This window comes from Girardinichthys multiradiatus, chromosome 6, assembly GCF_021462225.1.
Source record: "Girardinichthys multiradiatus isolate DD_20200921_A chromosome 6, DD_fGirMul_XY1, whole genome shotgun sequence".
Lineage (NCBI taxonomy): Eukaryota > Metazoa > Chordata > Actinopteri > Cyprinodontiformes > Goodeidae > Girardinichthys > Girardinichthys multiradiatus.
The window spans coordinates 20,305,436-20,327,252 of record NC_061799.1 but is presented as its reverse complement, the minus strand read 5'-3'; the positions used below and the strand labels follow the sequence as shown (position 1 = coordinate 20,327,252).

The 21,817-nt window shown below is 38.4% G+C and overlaps 2 protein-coding genes across 4 annotated transcripts; one reads left to right on the top strand and one right to left on the bottom strand.

Moving 5' to 3' along the window:
* Positions 1–1,374: 1,374 nt before the first annotated feature.
* Positions 1,375–10,470, bottom strand: LOC124869899 (protein FAM102B-like). Its single transcript, XM_047368130.1, has 11 exons — positions 10,172–10,470; positions 8,340–8,460; positions 8,164–8,193; positions 7,649–7,765; positions 5,561–5,607; positions 3,894–3,997; positions 3,685–3,780; positions 3,410–3,605; positions 2,889–3,025; positions 2,571–2,634; positions 1,375–2,325 (listed from the first exon to the last, which is right to left on the bottom strand). The coding sequence occupies exons 1-11, from the start codon at positions 10,315–10,317 to the stop codon at positions 2,283–2,285; spliced, it is 1,101 nt and encodes a 366-aa protein (XP_047224086.1). The 5' UTR covers positions 10,318–10,470; the 3' UTR covers positions 1,375–2,282.
* LOC124869898 (calcium-binding mitochondrial carrier protein SCaMC-1-like) lies at positions 8,474–21,458 on the top strand. Of its 3 annotated transcripts, none has more exons than XM_047368127.1 (10): positions 8,474–10,028; positions 14,130–14,256; positions 14,363–14,450; positions 14,549–14,660; positions 16,458–16,616; positions 16,697–16,849; positions 16,955–17,062; positions 17,184–17,351; positions 17,453–17,603; positions 19,544–21,458. In XM_047368127.1, the coding sequence occupies exons 1-10, from the start codon at positions 9,981–9,983 to the stop codon at positions 19,723–19,725; spliced, it is 1,296 nt and encodes a 431-aa protein (XP_047224083.1). In that variant the 5' UTR covers positions 8,474–9,980; the 3' UTR covers positions 19,726–21,458. The 3 variants fall into 3 exon arrangements, with proteins under 3 accessions (XP_047224083.1, XP_047224082.1, XP_047224085.1); XM_047368126.1 differs by lacking the exon at positions 8,474–10,028 and adding an exon at positions 13,393–13,987; XM_047368129.1 differs by lacking the exon at positions 8,474–10,028 and adding an exon at positions 13,851–13,987 and having other exon boundaries at positions 14,114–14,256.
* The last annotated feature ends 359 nt before the right edge of the window (positions 21,459–21,817 follow it).

Sequence of the window (21,817 nt, the reverse complement as noted above, 5' to 3'; positions counted from 1 at the left end):
TGTTGCAGGCAGCAGATCGCTCTCTACGGTGTCTCCAGACTCTGTCACGTCTGTCTCATGTGCTCAGTGTGAACCTGCTTTCATCTGTGAAGAGCACAGGGCACCAGTGGCGAATTTGCCAATCCTGGTGTTCTCTGGCAAATGCCAAGCGTCCTGCACGGTGCTGGGCTGTGAGCACAACCCCCATTTGTGGACGTCGGGCCGTCATACCATCCTCATGGAGTCGGTTTCTAATCGTTTGTGCAGACACATGCACATTTGTGGCCTGCTGAAGGTCATTTTGCAGGGCTCTGGCAGCGCTCCTCCTGTTCCTCCTTGCACAAAGGCGGAGGTAGCGGTCCTGCTGCTGGGTTGTTCCCCTCCTAAAGCCTCCTCCACGTCTCCTGGTGTACTGGCCTGTCTCCTGGTAGCGCCTCCAGGCTCTGGACACTACGCTGACAGACACAGCAAACCTTCTTGCCACAGCTCGCACTGATGTGCCATCCTGGATGAGCTGCACTACCTGAGCCACTTGTGTGGGTTGTAGAGTCCGTCTCATGCTACCACGAGTGTGAAAGCACCACCAACATTCAAAAGTGACCAAAACATCAGCCAGAAAGCATAGGTACTGAGAAGTGGTCTGTGGTCCACACCTGCAGAACCACTCCTTTATTGAGTGTTTCTTGCTAATCGACAAAGATTTCCCCCTGTTGTCTTTTCCATTTGTACAACAGCAGTGAAAATGATTGTCAATCAATGTTGCTTCCTAAGTGGACAGTTTGATTTCACAGAAGTTTGATTTATTTGGAGTTATATTGTTGTTTAAGTGTTCCCTTTATTTTTTTGAGCAGTGTATATTACTGATACTTTTGTTGTCATTCTGTTATGGAAGTTCAACGCAATTATTCTATGAAAAAACTTAAAACTGCTGTAAGCTGCCTTTGTTATATCTATATTTAAAAACATTAGTTGCTCCTTTTTCAGTTTTAGGCAACGTTATTAAGAACCTTTGTGGAAGGTAGCAGACCCATGTTATAGGTAGCACTGCAAATGCAGGCATGGTGGAGCTAACTGGAGAGATTGGGCTCATAAGTCTGCTTGGCGATCTTTATTGCATTTGTGGCCAATTTTTTTCAATCCTTGCAGTAATCTGACCTCGAGTCAGTAGTCTTATGTGATGTCATGAGGCGGTGGAAGCTTGTTTTAGGAGGGTGGATTGTATCCTGATTAAATAACGATTTCTGACAAATAAATTAATAGACGAACTAACCATAACAAGTTGCTCTGTAGGTGACAGACTATATCTAAGGTGAGTTAAATGGATTTTACAGAAAAGTAGTGGCTAGCGACATCTTTTCATTACAAAAACCTACAGTAAATTCAGACAACATGGAATAAACTATAGCTGTGACTTTCATTTCTTTTTACAACTTATACATTCAGCTCTGGCACATTTAAAACAATCACATAACATTTTGTTACTTTCAATGTACAAAGACAAAACAACACACATACACATTACTATAGACACTAAACGGATACACTTCTGCAACGTAACAAAATGAGCAAGCCTCCTTCACAACCAGGTGAGAGGAGTTCAGTTTTACTGGGCTGAGTTTGTTATAAATAGCTATATATAAGTGTCTTACTGTCAGTTTTCTACTCCTTAAATAGTGTAAAGACTACAGGAGCATACGCCATTCACATTCTCTTTCTATAAGAATTGATAACGAAAAACAAAACTAACAACCAGAATACAATAATCTAAATGCTGAAACATGATATATTAAGGTGCATGTTCACTCCAGTATAAAGCGCTGACAGTTACAACCGTTTTTTTTTTAGCGTTCTTGTCTCCTTCTTTTTTAATTAAAATACAAAAACTAACAATTAGTGTTACATGAGGGTCTCTTAGTACAGAGAGAGGTTGACATTTCAATTAAAGTGAAATAAAATCACACAGTGGGTGGATGTACACTTGGGAATCATTTTTGTTCTTTTTAAGTTTCATCAGAGAGGTAAATACTGATAGTTTGAACCAAACGTCCTTAAGAAGGAACAAAGAAACAGTCATCAGTGCACAAAAAGTTTCAATACTGTCCTTCAGTTCCACCTTTTGAACACCAGGGGGAGTTCATAGCGAACAGATGCTGCATAGGTCATTTGGGGAAATGTTGCATAAGGGGAATAAAATCTCCTGAAGTCAGATATGAATAAGTTCATTTGGCACTTCCTGAGATCAGTCTTCCTGCACTGCACCGAAGAGGTAGTCCCTCTTACTGAAGACACATGCCTACTAAAGACTACCGCTGGATGACCACCTGTTCGAAAGCTCCGGTTACGACCCTGGAAAAGAATGCAAGTGTGTTACATGGCAGGAAATGAGGGCTGCCATCTGATCTGATATCAATATGTGAAATCTAATCATGTTGATCATGTGGTTTTTAGACATCAAATGAAGCAAGCAAATGTGTGTGATAAATGTAATGTTTCCTTTTAAGATCCTTTATTGGACATAGAAGCATTTCCCCATATTTACAGTAAACAGCCAGTGCGGCACCCACAGCCCACAGTTACATAACCACACCCACCTTGTGTGCTGACTTCCCAGAGCTGTGCTCCCACCGGGTCCAACAAACAAGCTGAGCCCCTCCTCTGCAGCAACACATACACATTAGCAGTAAGAAAACTGATAATCGTTCAACATAATCAGCTCAACTGATACATTTTAGAATTTCTCAATGACTAAAGTAACTATTTGTGGGATAAACAGCTATGAAGTACTGCAGACATTGCCTGGAGCACTTAGAGACATAAAAAAAAGAGACAGCATTTCAACACCGCGAAGTAATTTGATCACACCAGTAAGATGCTAAGCAACTTTCCACACCAGGATTAGAGGTACACACCCTCTGCACTGGAATCCAAGAGGCCATGGCTGAAATCCTGGCCCTGCAGGATTTTCTCTATTATATCATCAGCGTCCACCCGTGTGGCATCAACTCTCTTTAGCTGAATCTCCACTGAGTTCTGTTTTACTGGATGTCTAAAAAGGAAAGATCACCTGCGGTTATTGTAGCAAATATGTTTTCCATGTGTTACAACATTTAAAAATATGTAAAACTGGAGTATACAGAATTCTAAAGGAAATGTGTATGTATGTAAAAATCTAATTTATTATTTTGGTCTTGTCTACATGTAGCTTTGCAACCACAATAATCAATAATAGCAGGAAAATATGATGATAATAATAAGTCTCAATATATTTTCTGTATTTGTCCTGATGGGAATTATGAGGGAAATCCAAAATCATCCATTGACCTTTTCTTTGATGGAAAAAGCTTGCTCTTAACTACTGACTAAAGTGTGTCTGCAGAACAAGACAAATTCACAGCATTAGTTACAGATCCAGACAAGCAATGTGTTTTACCTGAAAGGCCTATTTGGCGTGGACAGTTTTTCACATGCAAAGGTTGGAGAGCCTGTGGAAGGGGGTGTGGTCCTGTTTTCTCTCTCCCCCTGCTGATCACTGGGCTCGATGCTGCCGATGCCTGTGGAGGCAGAGCCTCCTGAACCACTTCGCCTGTGGCTCAGATCTGTTGAACTTGAATGGTTTGAACTATAACCTGTAAGGGAATAAAAATAACTTATACAGTGACCAAGTTCATAACCGGTGTGGAATCACACAGATCCCTGCTATAGTACCTGAAATCTTTGATAGCTGACTTGCATAACTGGACGTTCTGGAGTGGCCAAATGCAATCAGCTCCTCTGGGACTGATGCGGACTTTGTCGGAGTTGCTAAAAGAAAAACAATGTATCTGTCCGAATTCTCTTAATCATAAAAAAAAAAAATCATGAACCATTAATGCAACATATCTCCTGTCTTTCAGAGTGTCTGCATGTGTAAGTACCAGTGACTGAGCGTGATGAGAGCACATCTCCTCCTTTTCTGTCCTCAAGGAGACCCTCTCCCTGAGTCGGGGGGATTCCCAGAGTCATGGCTGTGGACGGTGGTCTAAAACACAGACACAAACCAGTAAAGCGAGTTCAAAACATCAAAATGTAAAGCATCATGGGGTTTGGTAGAAAACGACCCAAGGCAGTAGCTGCACAGGATGCTGATAACATTTTTTATGTACTTTTTTGGTTTTGTGAAAAAGCAAATTCTCATAAAGGATATTGTTGTAGAATGCAAAGTCAATGCAGACAGTTATCATTACCAAGGTCAAATGTTGTTTAAAAAGTCTACAGACACTAAAACATATCCTGAATGTAAGATTCACATCTTCTTCACATTAGGTCCAAATATCTAAACATCCCCACAGTCTCAAGGAGGAACCTAAGGTGTCACCATTTTAGTATCATCCGAAGGTGACATGATCACAATCTCAGACCTACAATTACCTGTGAAACTCCCACTCTACAACCAGCATACAAATGAAAACATAACTTTTAATATTGTTTTTTAATTCTAAGGGGGTTTCCTGTAAACACAACAAACTGAACCTTTAGGAACTTTATACTGTACAGTGAACACAGACTGCATTTACTGTACACATATAAGAGCAAAATATTGCTTTATGTTATCCAATTACACCCATATTCCTATGCTGGCACTTTGCTTCCCATAAGTTGAACAACCAGCAACAAGATGTTGTTTTTCTCAAAATCCATTTTGGCTGATGAGATAAAGCACAGAAGAACTGATACACAACATCCGCTATCCATTCACGGGAACTCGTCCAGGACCCTGCTAGTGATCTCCACTCTGGGAGTTCCAACGAACCAAAGGAACATTAAACAATGGACGTCACTTGCTTCTCCTGGAATGTCGAACAATTGTACTGAAACCTGTTCATATCCAGATTTTCCCTAATTAAAAAACGTGTGATTAAACCCTTCTGAGTGTAACCTACTATTCAACTAAGATGGTGTAGACAGGAAGTAAAGAAAACAGACACAAAGGAAGAAACATGTAAGGTTGTTATAGCGCCATTAACCCTCCCTGCACAGTGAGTAATCCAGTGCAGCATGAATGACTAAGCTATGGCTGTCCCTAAGGCAGCCACTTTGGTATTTATACTGTAAACAAGACTTGAAGAGGGAAAAAAAGTAAAAGCTCATGTTAGATGAAGAGGACTTGCTGTTTTTAAATGTTGCATCACATCCTTTGAGACAAACAGTGCTACGAATAAATATTGTCACAATATGTCCTCTGAGCTAGTCTTATCACGTAGAAAGTCTTCCTAACGGCAAAGGCAGGGCAGGATAATGTCTGGGTGAGGTGTTATTATCTCATACGTAAGATCAAGATAAGACATGAGCTACAAAGTGATACTTGCAACTTTAAACTCTGTTGAAGGTGGTAGAAATAGATGCGTATGTTTTTAGTTTAGGTGACAGACAGGATGAGATGAAAATACTTTCCCTTGTGATTGATGACAGACCTTTATACCAGTGTAACCCACTGTCAACGTAACGACTATAGAGAACCTAGTACCACCAGTAGACTTTAATATTGTGAAACAGAATCAGTATCAGACTCAAACAGCTCAGTAGCGTCAGTAAGGGCTCTTACGTTTTGAAGCAGGGGTCTCCAGACATTAGCTGTGTAGAAATAACCACCTGTAACAGAGACAAACACAGCAAGGTATAATACAGGCTCTAGACCTTCAGGTAAATGGTGCTTATGTAATATTACAGATGATGTTTGGAGCCCCATGACTTAGGAAGAATATGTACGCAATAAAATATTTCCCGTGCCTCAGGCTGTTGATATCTGGTGATATCTGCTGATATCTGGTGATATCTGTTGATATCTGGTGATATCTGCTGATATCTGGTGATATCTGTTGATATCTGGTGATATCTGCTGATATCTGGTGATATCTGTTGATATCTGGTGATATCTGGTGATATCTGGTGATATCTGGTGATATCTGGTGATATCTGGTGATATCTGTTGATATCTGGTGATATCTGCTGATATCTGGTGATATCTGTTGATATCTGGTGATATCTGTTGATAGTTGCTGATATCTGCTGATATCTGGTGATATCTGTTGATATCTGGTGATATCTGGTGATATCTGGTGATATCTGGTGATATCTGGTGATATCTGTTGATATCTGGTGATATCTGCTGATATCTGGTGATATCTGTTGATATCTGGTGATATCTGCTGATATCTGCTGATAGTTGCTGATATCTGGTGATATCTGGTGATGTCTGGTGATATCTGGTGATATCTGCTGATATCTGGTGATATCTGGTGATATCTGCTGATATCTGGTGATATCAGCAGATATCTGGTGATATCTGGTGATATCTGCTGATATCTGCTGATATCTGGTGATATCTGGTGATATCTGCTGATATCTGCTGATATCTGCTGATATTTGGTGATATCTGTTGATATCTGCTGATATCTGGTGATATCTGGTGATATCTGCTGATATCTGGTGATATCTGTTGATATCTGCTGATATCTGGTGATATCTGGTGATATCTGCTGATATCTGGTGATATCTGTTGATATCTGCTGATATCTGGTGATATCAGCAGATATCTGGTGATGTCTGGTGATATCTGCTGATATCTGGTGATATCTGCTGATATCTGGTGATATCTGCTGATATCTGGAGATATCTGCTGATATTTGGTGATATGCTGGTTTACAGAGCAAAAAACCTTTCCATGCACTAAACTATGTCCAAGAAAAAAACAGGTGGGAATATCTGAAGTGCAAAGATTTTCAAAAATGACATAGTACGCTTATCTTAAAGAGTTTCATTCAGCAAGGTTCTGGTCCCTAGTTTACATACACTTGAGTACATAAATGTCAAGGCTTGGGGGTTTCTAATGATGCATTTGAATCATTCTTTTCCAAGGAGAAATTATTTCAAAACCACAGACTGCAATAACTTTTAAAATGTTGGATGCAGGTATTTGAATTTATTTCTTGTTTTCTCTAGTAACCACAAGATCAAAATAAAACAAACAGGCTTGAATACCTACATAAGCCCTCACTGATATTTGGTGAAATGTCTCTGAGCAACTTGCATCTTGACAGAGCACTTTTTGCAGCCACAAACAAGATTCTAGATGGATATTTGACCCCTCTTCTAAAAATGCTATTGTTCTTTTAATTGGTCAATTTTCCTAGCATGGACTGAACGTTTAAGTATACTCCAAACTATTTCAGTAGGGTTAAAGGTTAAACGCTTCATACGTTCCAAAACCTGTTTTAATGTGTTTGGAAGTAATTGTCTTTTTAAATTTTTTATCTGAATTTGAATTATTTGAACCAAGCGTCAGAGTGAGTGTCCCGTATGCAGAGGCTGTTGGTGTTCGACGTGGTCATCAAGGGTTGGATTCTCAACCTTAGGACCTTTGCTGAAAGTGTAGCCCAGCCCTCTCTCTGCTCATTTCCTGTCTGAAACACTAACTAAAGGCCACAGAATCTTAAAAAAAAAAGCTATTTGCTAAGGGGCATTTACCAAAATATTGTCACGTATGTTTAAATTTAAGCCTATATGTATAATTTTGTCCCCCTTTGAATTTAAAAAATACCCATTCATTTCATGATGAGTGGATACAAAAAAATCTCTGAGCAGAACTGTGTAAAGGAGAGTTGCTGAGCTGTAAGTTGATTCATAACCGTACCTTGAGAATGGAGTTGTCTTGTCTGGTGTTCTTTGTGTCATATCCCTCTAGTAGACACCGTCGTACAGTGCTGCCAGACCCAGCAAACTCCGATAAGTTCAAGTCAGCAAAACCCAGCTGAAAGTGATCAAACAGTTAATATTGTTGGCATTGCTTCATACTGCATTAATCTCAAAGTCAAGTGATAAGTAACTGTTTATTTGTGCAGAGATTATAGTTTTATGAAATGGACTGTTGAAAGGCAGAAAAAAAATCCACAAAGATGAGTCACTTCCAAGCCTCATTAAAGTTATTAGTTAACATGGGTCAGATTTTGAATTACTGATCTTCAATCAGTAACCAGAGCCGGAAGGTAATATAAAACTCACCCAACAACAACAAAAAAACTTAAACACTGAACACTTTTTCAAAGAAACTGTTGTTACATTCAATCTTCAAACCGTGCTAATTTATTAAAGTATTCTTACGCTGCTTTGCCCGCAAGAAGTTAAATATCTTAAGAGGATAAACATTACCTTTGCAAAAGATTTCCCCCCTTTCAATTCCTGAAAAAAAAATACAGCAACAATAAAACTTGTACCACATTAAAACAAATTAACAGCATTTATTTGGTTAAAAAAAATTATAATTTCAAGTCACTGTTGACCTCCTGGATTCAATTCTACAAAACTAGCATTTTTTGGTCCTGTACCTTTCGTACAGACACTCGGCACATGCAGGGGTCCAGCACCCCCGTCCCCGCACTGGCACTCATCTTACAAATGAAAGAAAACCTTTTCTTCCAGTGCACACAGTTGGCTTGGACAGGCTCTCTGGGAAAGAAGGAGACATTTCACAAACTGACAGAGCAGCTTATCACAAATATGCTGCATCTGTAGCTTGATTTCAGTTTGAGTATGATTGCTGTAAGAACACAGTCTGTAAAATGATGGGATGAGCTTCCTTTATGCTTATTATGACGATTATTCCTACAAAGCCATATTGAAGGAGGCAGGTGTATTACTTGCAAGCAGTTGACTTGTGTCAGTCTACTCAAGTCTAAATAACAATAAATAAAAGTAAAATACTTTTTTGTTCAGGCTATCACTTTACACCCTGAGCTTTATTGGTCTGAATCCTGACACGTTTGGGTCTTTTTACATTGATTTGTTCCCCTCTGGGATTCCACCTGGAATTTGGGGCAGCACAAAGATAGGTAAGTTAGGTTAATTGGTAACTGAATTGGTGGTATGTGGTAATGTGTCTCTTTGCGTATGTAATCAAAAGGGCAGTGCGGTTGTCTGAAGTGTACCACACCTCATCAAATGTTATGTCAGGAGATGATTCATGATGTGTGTTTTTCCAGAGGCAGAGTTCGCTGTCAGATTGGTTTGATCAGATAAATAAAAAAGTTGGACTTTTATTTCATGTTCCCTAGAGTTGAACACCAGGACTTGCAACATGTGTCTAATTTGGACATATCTGATATCTGTGCAGAAACTTACTGGCTGCTACTTCAGGTTGTTATGTAATGTTATTACACTGCTGTTGTTTTTGTTTACAGGTCCAACGATCAGGCTTTTCCTGGCTTATACCGATTTACACTTTCCTTTGATGCCTGAACTGCCAAATTTAAGGTTGACCAATTTGGATTTTTGATTCTAAGGACTCTACAACAAATAAAAGAGAAAATGTGATGTAGGTTCTTTGAAAGAAGTAGTACCTTTTTAAAACAACAAAAATATCAAGAATTTACAAGATTATACCCAGCCATGCATTAAAGCACGTGTCCCTAACCTTGTAGTTTATATTTATGGACTAAAATGGTGGGAGCTCTTAGGTTTTAATGCATTTTATGAAAAGGAAAAATAAATCAGAAAAAAAAATCACAGATCACAGCCTATAAAGGGGAAATTATCTGATTCTGATTTATACCCAACTGTATTGTTGTATTTTATTTTTGATTAATATCATCTAGTTTTGAGGATTCCTAAATTACTATATAGTTGTTTACCTTGGATTTAGCCTAACTAATCATTGAATATGTTTTTCGGATTTACTTTGGTCAGTTTTCAACATATTTCATATTAAGGACAAAAGTGACATAATCACAAGTCCCAACTAATTGTAAAGAATGCAAACCTTTTTTGAAAATGTTACTAAATGCATTCTAATAGCAACAAAATCGCAACAGGAAACAAACTGGTAGCACTTCCTAGCTTAAATCCTTCAAATTACAACTGTTGTTGTTGTCGTGCTTGTTGCTAAGCAACTGGTTTAACCAGCTACAGAAAACATAGTCTAAATCTATCATCTATATATCTTCAGGAAAAAAAAATCAATATTGACTAAAATGTCTCCAGCTAAAATAACGTTTGTTGTCAACAGGCCACAATTGATGGTAAGTAACAAAATGTTGACACAATGCAAAACAAAAAACGAGTCTAATCTCAGTCAAACTAGATCTGATGTTTGTAAAAAAAAAAAAAAAAAACTTACTTTAGGTTATTTGTGTTCAAGCAATAAATAGACGAAAAGCCTTACCGAGACGACTCCTGGGCAAAGCCTCCGTCCAGGAGTCTCACTTTACAAAATAAAACTCCGTTCACGAAAGGAACGGAGGAAAGTCCCTCCAAGTCAAAGTTTATTTTGAACTTAAACTTCTTTTTCTTCGTGAGGATGAAGGACATGGCGGCTGAATGCAATGGGAGTGCTGTCTGTGAAGCAGAGGAGCTGACAGACTGAGTGTCCCCGCAGTTTCCCCAGCTGTGACTCGGTGTGAGTGACTCCCCTGCTCTCTGCCTCAGGCACGACCCAATGTTCAAACCTTTTCCTTCCCACCCCACCGCTCATGACGTAGGACAGATTTGTGATTTGATTGGATGCATGCGGGGAACAGAAAAACACCGAGATCACGAATCTTCAGTTTCAAAGAAATCCATTTAAAGACGACCAACTGAAAGAAGAACTAACAGCTCGGATATTTACAGGTTAATGCACTCAAGTGACCCTATTCTCGTGATCTTTGTGGGCCTTTGTCAAGGAGAAATGGGGATATCCATCTTTTTATGTCAAGTGACAAAAAAATGTTTTAAGGGAAACTCGTAGCTTATATAGATTTTAAACACACAGAGGGATAAATTTCAAACCCCACAGAAAATGTTTCTCATTAAATAAGAATATTACAAAAGAACAAAGATAACATGGCTCCCCACATCATTACTGACTGTGAAACTTCACACAGGACCTCAAGCAACGTGGATCCTGTGCCTTTCTGCTTGTCCTTCACAGTCTAGGGACCTGATTTTTGAATGAAACACAAAATTTACTTTTTTTCTTCCACTTAACCTTCCAATAATATGCTCCAGCTTTTTTAGCACTTACATTTTCTGTCAATAACTGTCTGCTGGAAAACTGTGAAATCAATAGTCTTCTGCCTAATTGCAAAGGTCAGAACATGTCTGTAACAAACCACGTCTGTGGTAAAAATCCTTTTATATTTATCTTGTTTAGTAGGCCTTTAACAATTCTCAGAGATACTAAACTTTAGGTTTTTATTAGCTGAAGCTAAATTCACGTTTGAAATGCATCACCCTGTTTTAAAAAAATAAACATAATGTTTGAGATGAACGAGTTACTGAAACAAAATAACTTTTCAGTGATAGACTAATTTATCGAGACGAAATTGTTGGATACATATCAAACAGACATTGACACATTTAAAGTTGGCTCACTTAGCTTTATAAATGTTTTTTATTCATGTTTTGTTAATAATTATAACATTCAGATAAAACAAAGACATCATTCACCGAAACCTTTAAACCACAAATGCTGTTACTGCTTTTTTTTTAAGGAAGATCTTTCAGACTATACACTTTTTCCAATGGAATTTTCTATAGGGTCTATTCATTTAAAATTATTTGACAAATTAGTCTGAATATGAGAAAGTATTTTAATAGATGTGTTTTTGAACGTCATTATTGTTCACATTCCTTAAAAAAGAAACTATACATAGTTTGACCAAGGTTTTTTTTATAAGTCGGGGTATGTTGACCACAGCTGTTACAAGAAACTTTTATTTTCTTATGTTGTAGTCATCATCATACATATACCTTCATTTATATGAAACAGAAGTAGCAGCGTACCGTTCATCATTTAGAATGCATATGACGATTATTAAGGTTTTTAAGACAGTCTGAATTAAACACATTCGTTTATTTCCCCAACAGATCAGAATTGTGCCTTGATGAATATCGTTATTGACACCAAACAAAAGGGAGACCTTATAGAGACTCTCAAAAATAAACACACCCCTGTTAAAATGCCTGGTTTTTTTGACTACAAAACATGAGACCTTGATAAATCACTTCAAATATTTTTAATTTGACAAACAGGATATTTTGTGCATTTCAACTGATAAACAATCATGTCTAATTAAGGAGACAAATCTGAAAGCCAAGACAAATTCACTAACCTGCTAATTGTGGACAACCTTAAACTAATATTGTGTTGAAGCACCTTTTGGTTACATTTTAGCACGAAGTCTACTGGGATCACACCTGACATCAGTTATATTTCATCTGATGACTTTGATATGAAGCTTATTGAGCTCATTTTCAGAATTTGGCTAAATCCATTAGTAATAGATTTACCATAAGTGGTCAAAAGCCACTTACTGTACTAAGGTTACAGTCTGGAGAAAGAATAAAGAGTGAGCATTTTGTGAATCTTTTGTGTTTATAAAAGACCGGACTGAAATGTTATCCTGTATTCTCCAGATCTCTGGACCTTTGCAGTAGGATGGCACTGGAATTCCTTTTACTAAAAGAAAACATTCAGGTCTGGCTAAAGTTTTCTGAAGCATGGTTCAAGAATGTGTTAAGGTCTGATCAAACCAGACCTAATTTCAGTTCCAATTCTAAAAAATCTGTTTGACTCAAAACATCACTATCAATCACCTAAAGAACTTCAAGTCTACACTCTTTGTACAAGAGATGCTTCACATTCAAATAGATTTAAGAAGCTATTGCAAAGAGAAGCAGCCCAACATTGACAACTTGAGATGTGGGGTGATGATAGACTCCTACCAAATGAGACTGAATCCTGACATTAAATCAAAAGTTGTTTAGGGTTGTGCACACTTGGTGTCGATTCTCATTCATCCAATACATTCAAATCCTAAGTGCTTAAGTAGAAGGTAACTAGACTTCTCTTATTTACTTGAAGACGTTTTACCTCTCATCTAAAAAGGATGACAAATGAAGAAGCTTTATGTGCAGATATGCAACTAGGTTATTGCAGCTTTTTAATTTTTAAGAATAAATATAATGTGTTGTAAAAAAAATACAATACTGTTTTATAACAATAATAAAAAAATAAAGAACATTTCTATAATATTGTGTCTACATTATATTATTTTAACAAATATTATTCTTATAATTGTCATATTATTTTTAGTTTATTATATTTGAAATTTCTGTAATTTTATTGAATGTTGTTATCAACATCTGTTTCTTTTCCTTTGTAATACCAACAGAACAATACATTACTCTGTCATAAATATCATTTCTTTTTCAATTATAACAATTTATTTTATTATTATTAATCATTATTCTTATTATTTTTATTATTACTGTTTACTTTCGCCTGTCTTTTTCTGTGCTTTGATGAAATGTCGCCCTCTGCTGGCGACCAGCAGTGCTGCCTTGTTGAAATTGCAGAGCTCGGTGTTCCTCTCTGTGCTGACACGTCCTTCTAGATAAGCAGATTACATTTCCTCAGTAATGCTTGGTAACATATGTGAAAAACCGGGTGAAAAAAAAGATGAAAGTTCACTTTTACGATTATAAAACCGATTATGGTCGCGGTTAATCCGGGAAAGGTATTTATTTGACCACTTTTCAACCGTTCTTCCCGCCTCTCCGCAGCGAGCACCCAGCAGATATGCAGCCGTCGTAGCTCCGCCCTCGGTTACTGCAGTTCCTCAGCAGCGCTGGCTGCACAGTACACCTTTGCTTAAGCACTCTAACCAGCGAGCCTTTATTCCGTGATTGTCATCGAGGAGTTCGCATGTGGATTATTAACGGGATTAATGAATAACTGTCAATATGGATTAATCATCGGATTAAGGTTTGCAGGACGGACGGCCGGTCTGCACGCTGCTTCCATAAAAGCACTGCAATGTATCAAGCGCTACGGACGTGTTTGCTGTCAAGTGCCCGTTGCTGGGATGCCGACAGTGAGCCGTCCTACCAGGTTCTGTTTGATAAAATTGACACCAATAAAGATGGCAAGGTGGATGTGGCTGAGTTACGAGCGGGCCTCAAAGCGATGGGGATATTTCGCCACGGTGCTGCACAGGTAACTCGAAGCAAGGGATCCAGTGTACTTTAGCCGATACAAGTTTCAAGTCCTTGGTAGATCTAGGTTTCATTCTAGTATGACAGTTTGTGAGAGTGTAATTAACGCTGATTTGACTGGTTCTAGATTTTTCTTCCTGTAGAGAATTGTGTCAACTGGAGACCAAAACAAAGACGGATGTTTGGACTTCAATGAGTTTACCAAATATCTGAAGGAGCATGAGATGAAGCTGTTGCTGACATTCAAGAGTCTGGACAGAAACAACGACGGTAGGAGATAGAGAGGAGGATTAGTGTTCACACTGAAAGCTCTCATGTTCCTCATTCAAACTGCATCACATTTCCGTTTGATCTTTCTTTTTTAAATGTGCATCAGGGCACATTGATGCCACAGAGATCCAGCAGGCCCTTGCCGACCTGGGCATGAATGTCAGCAGGGAGGGTGCCCTGAAAATTTTACAAAGGTTTGACCTTCTCGTCATTGCATCCTAATGTAAGCCATTTTGTGTTTCAGTCATGCAGATAGGACAGAAATTACAAGGTTGTGTTTGTGCATCCTCAGCATGGACATCGATGGGACCATGATGGTCGACTGGAACGAGTTCAGAGAGCACTTCCTGCTGTACCCTGCCTTCAACCTGGAAGAGATCATCCGCTACTGGAAGCACTCCTCGGTAGGGCTCAAACAGAAACACTTTGTGAAGGCTGTTCTGCCCACACTCTAAGGGAACTGCAGTGGAATAACTTGCATGTCCTCCCCTCTTCAGTTAGATACTATGGATTTCTTTTTTTTTTTGCAGTTCACAACTGGGAGCAGCTCTCACTTTATTAGGCCACAGCATTTTGCTGCATCTCCCTCAGATTATTGTATTTCTTTCTAAATTGTCCTGGCCTGATGTTTTTACTGGTTTGTTATCCTCACAGCACAGAGCCTCTCTTGACAGAACCTGTTCCTGAATGTTTCCCTGCATACCACACTGAAATCTGTCAGAGCAGTGACTGCAGGACACATGCTAACTAGCTCTGGTTTCCTTTGTTTCCCAACAGATTTGCATTGAATAGCTGCAGAACAATTTCTTTCTTTATTTTTTCAAAGTCATCTTAATGCTTTAGGAAAAACATCAGCTTTATTTGTCTGAATGTGAGACAAGGGCTCAGACAGCTCAGTGTCCATTACTTTGCAGACTCAAATAAAAGCACAACTCCCTCCCTCCTGTTGGTGAGCTATTTCAAATGCAAACTGTGTGAGACTCCTGGTGTATGCTTTCCGGGAAACACTTTACATTCAAGGTTATGTAAATGCTGTCAGACAAGACTTAAACATAGTTACTCCATAACTGTGATAATAGAAAGGTGAGGTTGATCTTGCAGGGTTTTTTTCTCCAACCACACAGATAAAAGGGCATGTCTTTTTTGTGTAAGTAAGCCCTAATAACTCAGCAATGTACAGTGCAACATCACAGTGCAGATTTATTTGTTGTCAGCCACAGACCGTCTGTTAAGCAAAGTCCATACATTTCTAACAGGATCAAGGTTGAGGCCATCCCAGAAATGCAATGTTATCCATTCCTGTAGGATAACCTAGCTGTGTTAAAGTATCAATCATTTGACCCAAACTGCTACTCTCAGGTAAAAGGAAATTGTTCAGCGTGTATGGTAAGCAAGTCTATCATAAAGTAAAAGATGCTGGAATGGGAGTTTAAAGACAACATGGACTGAAGGCCCCAGCTTTCAAGTCAGTACCAGCAAGCTGAATCTTACAGCTGCCCACACGGACAAGCCAAAATCCTCCTGCAGAAAACTGATGCTGTTGAGTTTGACAATTAGATCAAATAATCTCCAAAACCTCCACAACCTCCAAATTCTTCAGCCTCACCTCAAATGAACGGCTAGATGACTAAAACCCGGGCACAGTTGGGCGTTCCAACAGAACAACGACTCAAAAAACACAGAAAGAAATGGTTTTTGAATTGAAACTGCAGGCTAGTTTAAATCTTCTATCATGGCCTTGACTGACAACCTGATGAAAAATGCATTGCTGTGCGTAAAAGCTGGGTGTGGATCAACCGATTCAAATGAGAAGATAAAAGGATGGGTTTCATATACAGATAGAAATGTGCCAGAAGCTTGTTGACCTTTAATCAAATATTGGTTGGGAGGTAGGTAAAAATTGGAGCCTGCAGTGTAATTTTGACCCTGCAGAGAAAATCTGCAATAAACTGAAACTTTTGCACACAGTTCTTGTTTTTAAAATTCTTTGAAGACATTTATTCTCTGATCATACCAACATGGACAGAAGGACCGTTCATTAAAAGGCCAAAATTAATATATTGTGAACTTGTGACCAGTTCTATATAAACTGCATAAACACATGTGCTTTAACAAGATTATCTGTGATGACTAACATAAACCAAACTCTGTCAGTGTTTAATTCTGATTAATATAGGGGAAAATGCTTGCTTAATGTCTAGATCCTGGACATTGGTGACAGTCTGTCCATCCCGGATGAGTTCACAGAGGAAGAGAAGCGGTCAGATGAGTGGTGGAAGCAGCTTGTTGCAGGTGCCGCGGCAGGCGCCGTCTCTCGCACCGGTACAGCCCCTCTGGACAGACTCAAGGTCTTCATGCAGGTTAGTGATTTAAATCAAAACCACTGACAAAATAATACACGTTTGTGCGAAACTGGTAGGCTAAACATATGTATTTACAGGTTCATTCTACCAAAACTAACAAGATAAGCCTGATTGGGGGCTTCAGACAGATGATTGTAGAAGGAGGTCTGACATCCCTGTGGAGGGGAAACGGGATCAATGTTTTAAAGATCGCACCTGAGACCGCAATCAAATTCATGGCATACGAACAAGTTCAGATACGCTTCTTAAAACATTTTTTACTACATTTATCACTGAATGTGGCATGTGAATGTTACATTTAGTGGTTTCAGCAAATTTTGTATTCTTTGTTACAGTATAAGAAGTTATTAACTTCAGATGGAAAGAAGATAGAGACTCATAAGAGGTTCATGGCAGGGTCGCTGGCTGGGGCCACAGCACAAACAACCATCTACCCAATGGAGGTCTGAGTTCACCGCTGCTTTGTCTTACTGCCACTCAGGATCCGAAAGGACTTCAGCTGTTTCAGACTAAAACAAGAAAATGTGTCTAATTTTATCCGCTTTTGTGCTGCTTCTCTTCAAGGTTTTAAAGACTCGGTTGACCTTGAGGAAAACTGGCCAGTACGCAGGAATGTTCGACTGTGCCAAGAAGATCCTGAGGAAGGAGGGTGTAATCGCTTTTTATAAGGGCTACATTCCAAACTTAATTGGCATTATTCCCTATGCAGGGATAGACCTCGCTGTGTATGAGGTGTGTGCACTGTCGCATGTCTAGATTGATATGAATCAGAGGGGGAAAAATTTATTTTTCGTTTTGTGCTGTTAAGCTTTGTTGTCCTTTTCACGTGTCAGACTCTGAAGAACACTTGGTTGTCGTATCACGCCAAAGACTCGCCTAACCCTGGAGTGCTGGTGTTGCTGGGCTGCGGGACCATCTCCAGTACCTGTGGCCAGCTCGCCAGCTATCCTCTGGCACTCGTACGCACACGGATGCAGGCGAAAGGTAAACTCCAACCTGACAATTGATGGCAGTAGATAAAATTAAAATGAAATCATGACTTGTAGAGACCTGTCCACATAAATTCTCACCGCTTTTGTTTAAAATCTCACTGAAAAATCTTTTAAAAAAAACATTTAATATGAGTACATTTAGTAAGTGGAGAAAAATACCATGTTAAAAAATAAACATTTTAGTAAACTCATTATTGACTGAAGCATTTTTTAATCTTTACATATTTATTTAAAATGATGAATAATGACCTTATTTTCCCCTGCAGCATAAATATAATGTGATGCTTATACAAAGTCTTCATTGGAACTTTGTACCTGAAATAAGTCGAAATCTTGACTAGAGTTGCATGTAGAACCTGGCACGACTCATCATTGATTTAACAGTTGTATTTTAAAAAAAAAAGTGTGAAGGCACAAGTTTTATTCACTGCTAGTCCCCACAAACATTGGAGTGCATAAATGAGTTAGTGAATACGTTTGCATGAAATAGATGAAGTTTGCCCATGTGCTGTTTTTTCCTTTCTCAGAAGCTAGACCTGGCCTGGCTCTGTGTTTATCTAACACCTTCCTGGAAGGGGGAAATCGGCTGTGCTACTGCTGCCAACAACTTAATGTTCTACTTCAACAGATTATATACTTGTCCCTGTCTTTCAGTTTTTAGCCCTGTTTTTCTCCTAGACATGGCTACTGACAGAGGTTTTCTGTGACTAACTGTTTGCGCTCTCTTTCATACTCTAGACTTGAAAACTGGCTCAGAGTTTATCTGTTAAGCTGTTTTTCTCTCCTAGATGAAGCCACTGGAGGCGCTACTACTGCCTTTAGCGTTTCACTGTTCTTTCACATAGAAAGTACTCCTGAATCAGTGCTTCTCTGCTGTTTTGTGTCTCTGCTCTGTTCTCTCCTGTCAGTCGTGGAAGATGGCTGCTCACACTGAGCCTGGTTCTACTGATGGTTTCTCCTTGTTAAAAGGGTGTTTTCCTTTCCTCTGTCACTACATGCATGCTCGGTATGAGGGATTGCTGTAAAGTCACAGACACATTGCAAGCGACTGTCCACTGTATATAAATAAACTGAACCGAATTTAAAAGCTCTAAAAGTTTATAGCGACGGTTCACTTCTAAGCAGAACGCCATTAAATCTCAGCAGAGTGACCTCACCTCATTAACCTCAAAGGTCATAGAAAATTTTGACACCCATAAGCATGTAGTTTTTTGGTATTTTTTTCATTCTAAAATAATATTTAGACAAGTGTGTGATTTCATTCAGTCCTGTATTATTATCTGAAAGCATTCTTTCACTTTCTCTTTCCAGTTTATTTTGTTTCTGATCCCGTTAGGCCAGTTGTCTCCTTTTAAACATGACGGATACCCCTGATTAAAACCAAATTAGCTCCAAATGTTCTCCCTCTTTTAAACATTATATACTGGCACTAAATAACTACTTTTTGTTATAATAAATTATGAGTAGAAAATATATTTACCTGAAATCATTGTTTGCCAAAGTGGGTACAAAACATTCCCCTGGTGAGTAGTAACTGATGCATGATCAGTAAGAACTGTCACATGGTAGACAGCATAGTTTTTTACCCAAAAAAGTGGGTTACAATGCAGTCGTCATGGTTTTATGTCTCCAGCTTTCAGTGTTCTCTGTTCTTTGAGAGAGATGCTAAAGTAGGGTTTTCTTACCTGATTGGAAATCTCTTTAGAAACAATATTTTCTGCTTTTATAAAGAGTTACTAAACTGTATTTTTGTACGCTGTTATTTACACTGTAATAAACTTCAAAACACCTGAAAACTTTATACAAAGGCTCTGCTCATCATAAACTGTTAAAAACGCACCCCCGTGTGTTAAAAGCTCCCAGTGTAAGTCTTACATGAATGATAAACAGCAGTGCCTCGCTCATCTGTGTTGCTTTTTCTGTTCTTTGCAGCGTCTCTGGATGTGTCGGACCAGCCCTCCATGAGTTCTCTGCTGAGGACGATTGTAGCCAAAGATGGTTTCTTTGGGCTCTACCGGGGCATTTTGCCAAATTTCATGAAAGTCATTCCCGCTGTCAGCATCAGCTATGTGGTTTACGAGTACATGAAGACTGGCTTAGGGATCTCAAAATAATGAGGAAGAACACTTGGTGTTTTTTTCACTCAAAAACAAAAAAAAACTCCACACCATACAGAGCATGACTTAGTCAGTCCTTTGGATGAAAAGCTGTATGTATGTTTTAAGAATTGCTTGCCAGTAGTGTTTAAATCAGTTGTGGTGCGCATGCTTTATTTTTATTCTTAAGGTTGCACATTTCACACTCCCTTACATACAGTCCATGAAACAATGCTTGACAAAGGCATTTCTGTAGATAAAACATACCTAGTTGATTGTTTTATTTATGCCGCTCTATTAGGTTGTGATGAAACAAAAATGAGACACAATGCAATGATTTTTCTTTTTATGTCTTAAGAGAAGAAAATAATCTGTCCAGGAAAAGTTGGATCTCATCCTAAGCTACGTTCGTTTCACGCTCAGAAACGTAACACTAAGTGTGTTTTAAATGTGTACATGTCCACACACTGGAGATCTAATTTCTTCACTTTTAAGTTTAAAAACACACTTCCCCTTCTAAGGATATCAGCCTCAGACAAGCTGGACTCCAACCAGCAGCTGCCAGCTTAACAGAACTAGGCCTCAAAAATCCATACTTATTAACACTGGAACTGTTTGTGCATAACGCCACACTTCTCGTGCAATGTTAAATCCTGCGTACTTCATAGTTATTTACATGTGCCTTACAGCCTCTTGATGCAAACCTCAGAGATGGTGTTTTTAGCTATATAAACTGTATTTATGTACTGTATATCTAAATGGTTTCAGGTATGCTTATTTATTGGACTGATTGACAAAAACTGTTAATAGACTGAAACACCTGTAAAGATCAAACTGTCTCGTGTCTCTTGTTTTTAATCCGAAAAACTGTAAGCATGCACAGCATGGGTGGCTTTTTATTTTGTAAAGCTGAAAGATGATTTTGTTTAAGCAAACGTGACAGTATTATCTCTTTGTGGTTTCAGGGCTTAGAGTACATAATCTGTTACTAGTTTTAGGGTCAATCAAAAAGATTTTCTATCCAAATGTAAGACTGGGGTTTTTACTAGAATACTGTATTGTAAAGTTGGCAAACCAAAATAAGAGTTTAGGTGGATTTATGTTAGCTATTGTTAAACTGAAAGAAAGACAGGTTGTGAAGACTGTTGACAGAGAGATGGCTGAACCAAGAGTAAGAAATGATTGACAGATTTGAACGTTTGAAGACACCGCTGTTTGGCCTCTCATTTTATGAATAGATTTTTATCAAATAAAAATATTTAACAGTTTACAGTGCATTCTGTCACCTGCAATTGATTTTTATTTTATACATTTTTCATACATTTGAATGTGTCGAAAATGTGTTTACTATTTTTTTGTAACATAAAACTACTCATAAATATAACTTTATGGAAATTCAGCTTAAAAGGGTTGAAGAAGAAAATTATGTTTTTTTTTTGGTTTTTTTTTTTTATTCTGACGGTGTTTCAAAGGGCTGCTGTTTTCACTCCTGGGGCTTTTTCTTAAGTGACTGATTCTATGGTGGACTAAGTTGGAATGAAACCAAAATGTGAACAGAACAGCATATTTATTTTTTGTCGGATGTTAGAATTGGTGAAAAGGGAGCTAGGTTTTTATTGAACATATTGTAAAACATTGAAGACAAATTTTTCAACTTTGTAACAGAACAATATCAGTTGCATAAAAGCTTTATATTGCATGGAAACATGTCATTAAAGAGTCAAATAAACATGGTGGAGTTGAAAGTAAAATGTTCCCTTTGATATGTTGTCTTCACAGCGCTGGTTCCAGAACTGGATGGAGTATAGACAATAAACCATTAAGACATAACAGGGGCATGATAACGCAGTGTTGTCATGCCTGATAAGTAACAAACAGGAAGCCAGTGAACTGATTTTAGAGAAAGTTGTGAGAAGATCCATTTTAATGGACTAATTTAGCATTATACTTTATTTTAACTTTAGATATTGAGATCTTAGTTTATGAAGACACCTAGGTGTCTGGGATGCTCTGACGTTTAGCCTCACTGAGTCTAGCTGAGAATATATTTCTGATCTTACATTTTCAAAGGTAAAAAAACAATTTCTGTCTGCTGCTTTCAGTTGGAAGA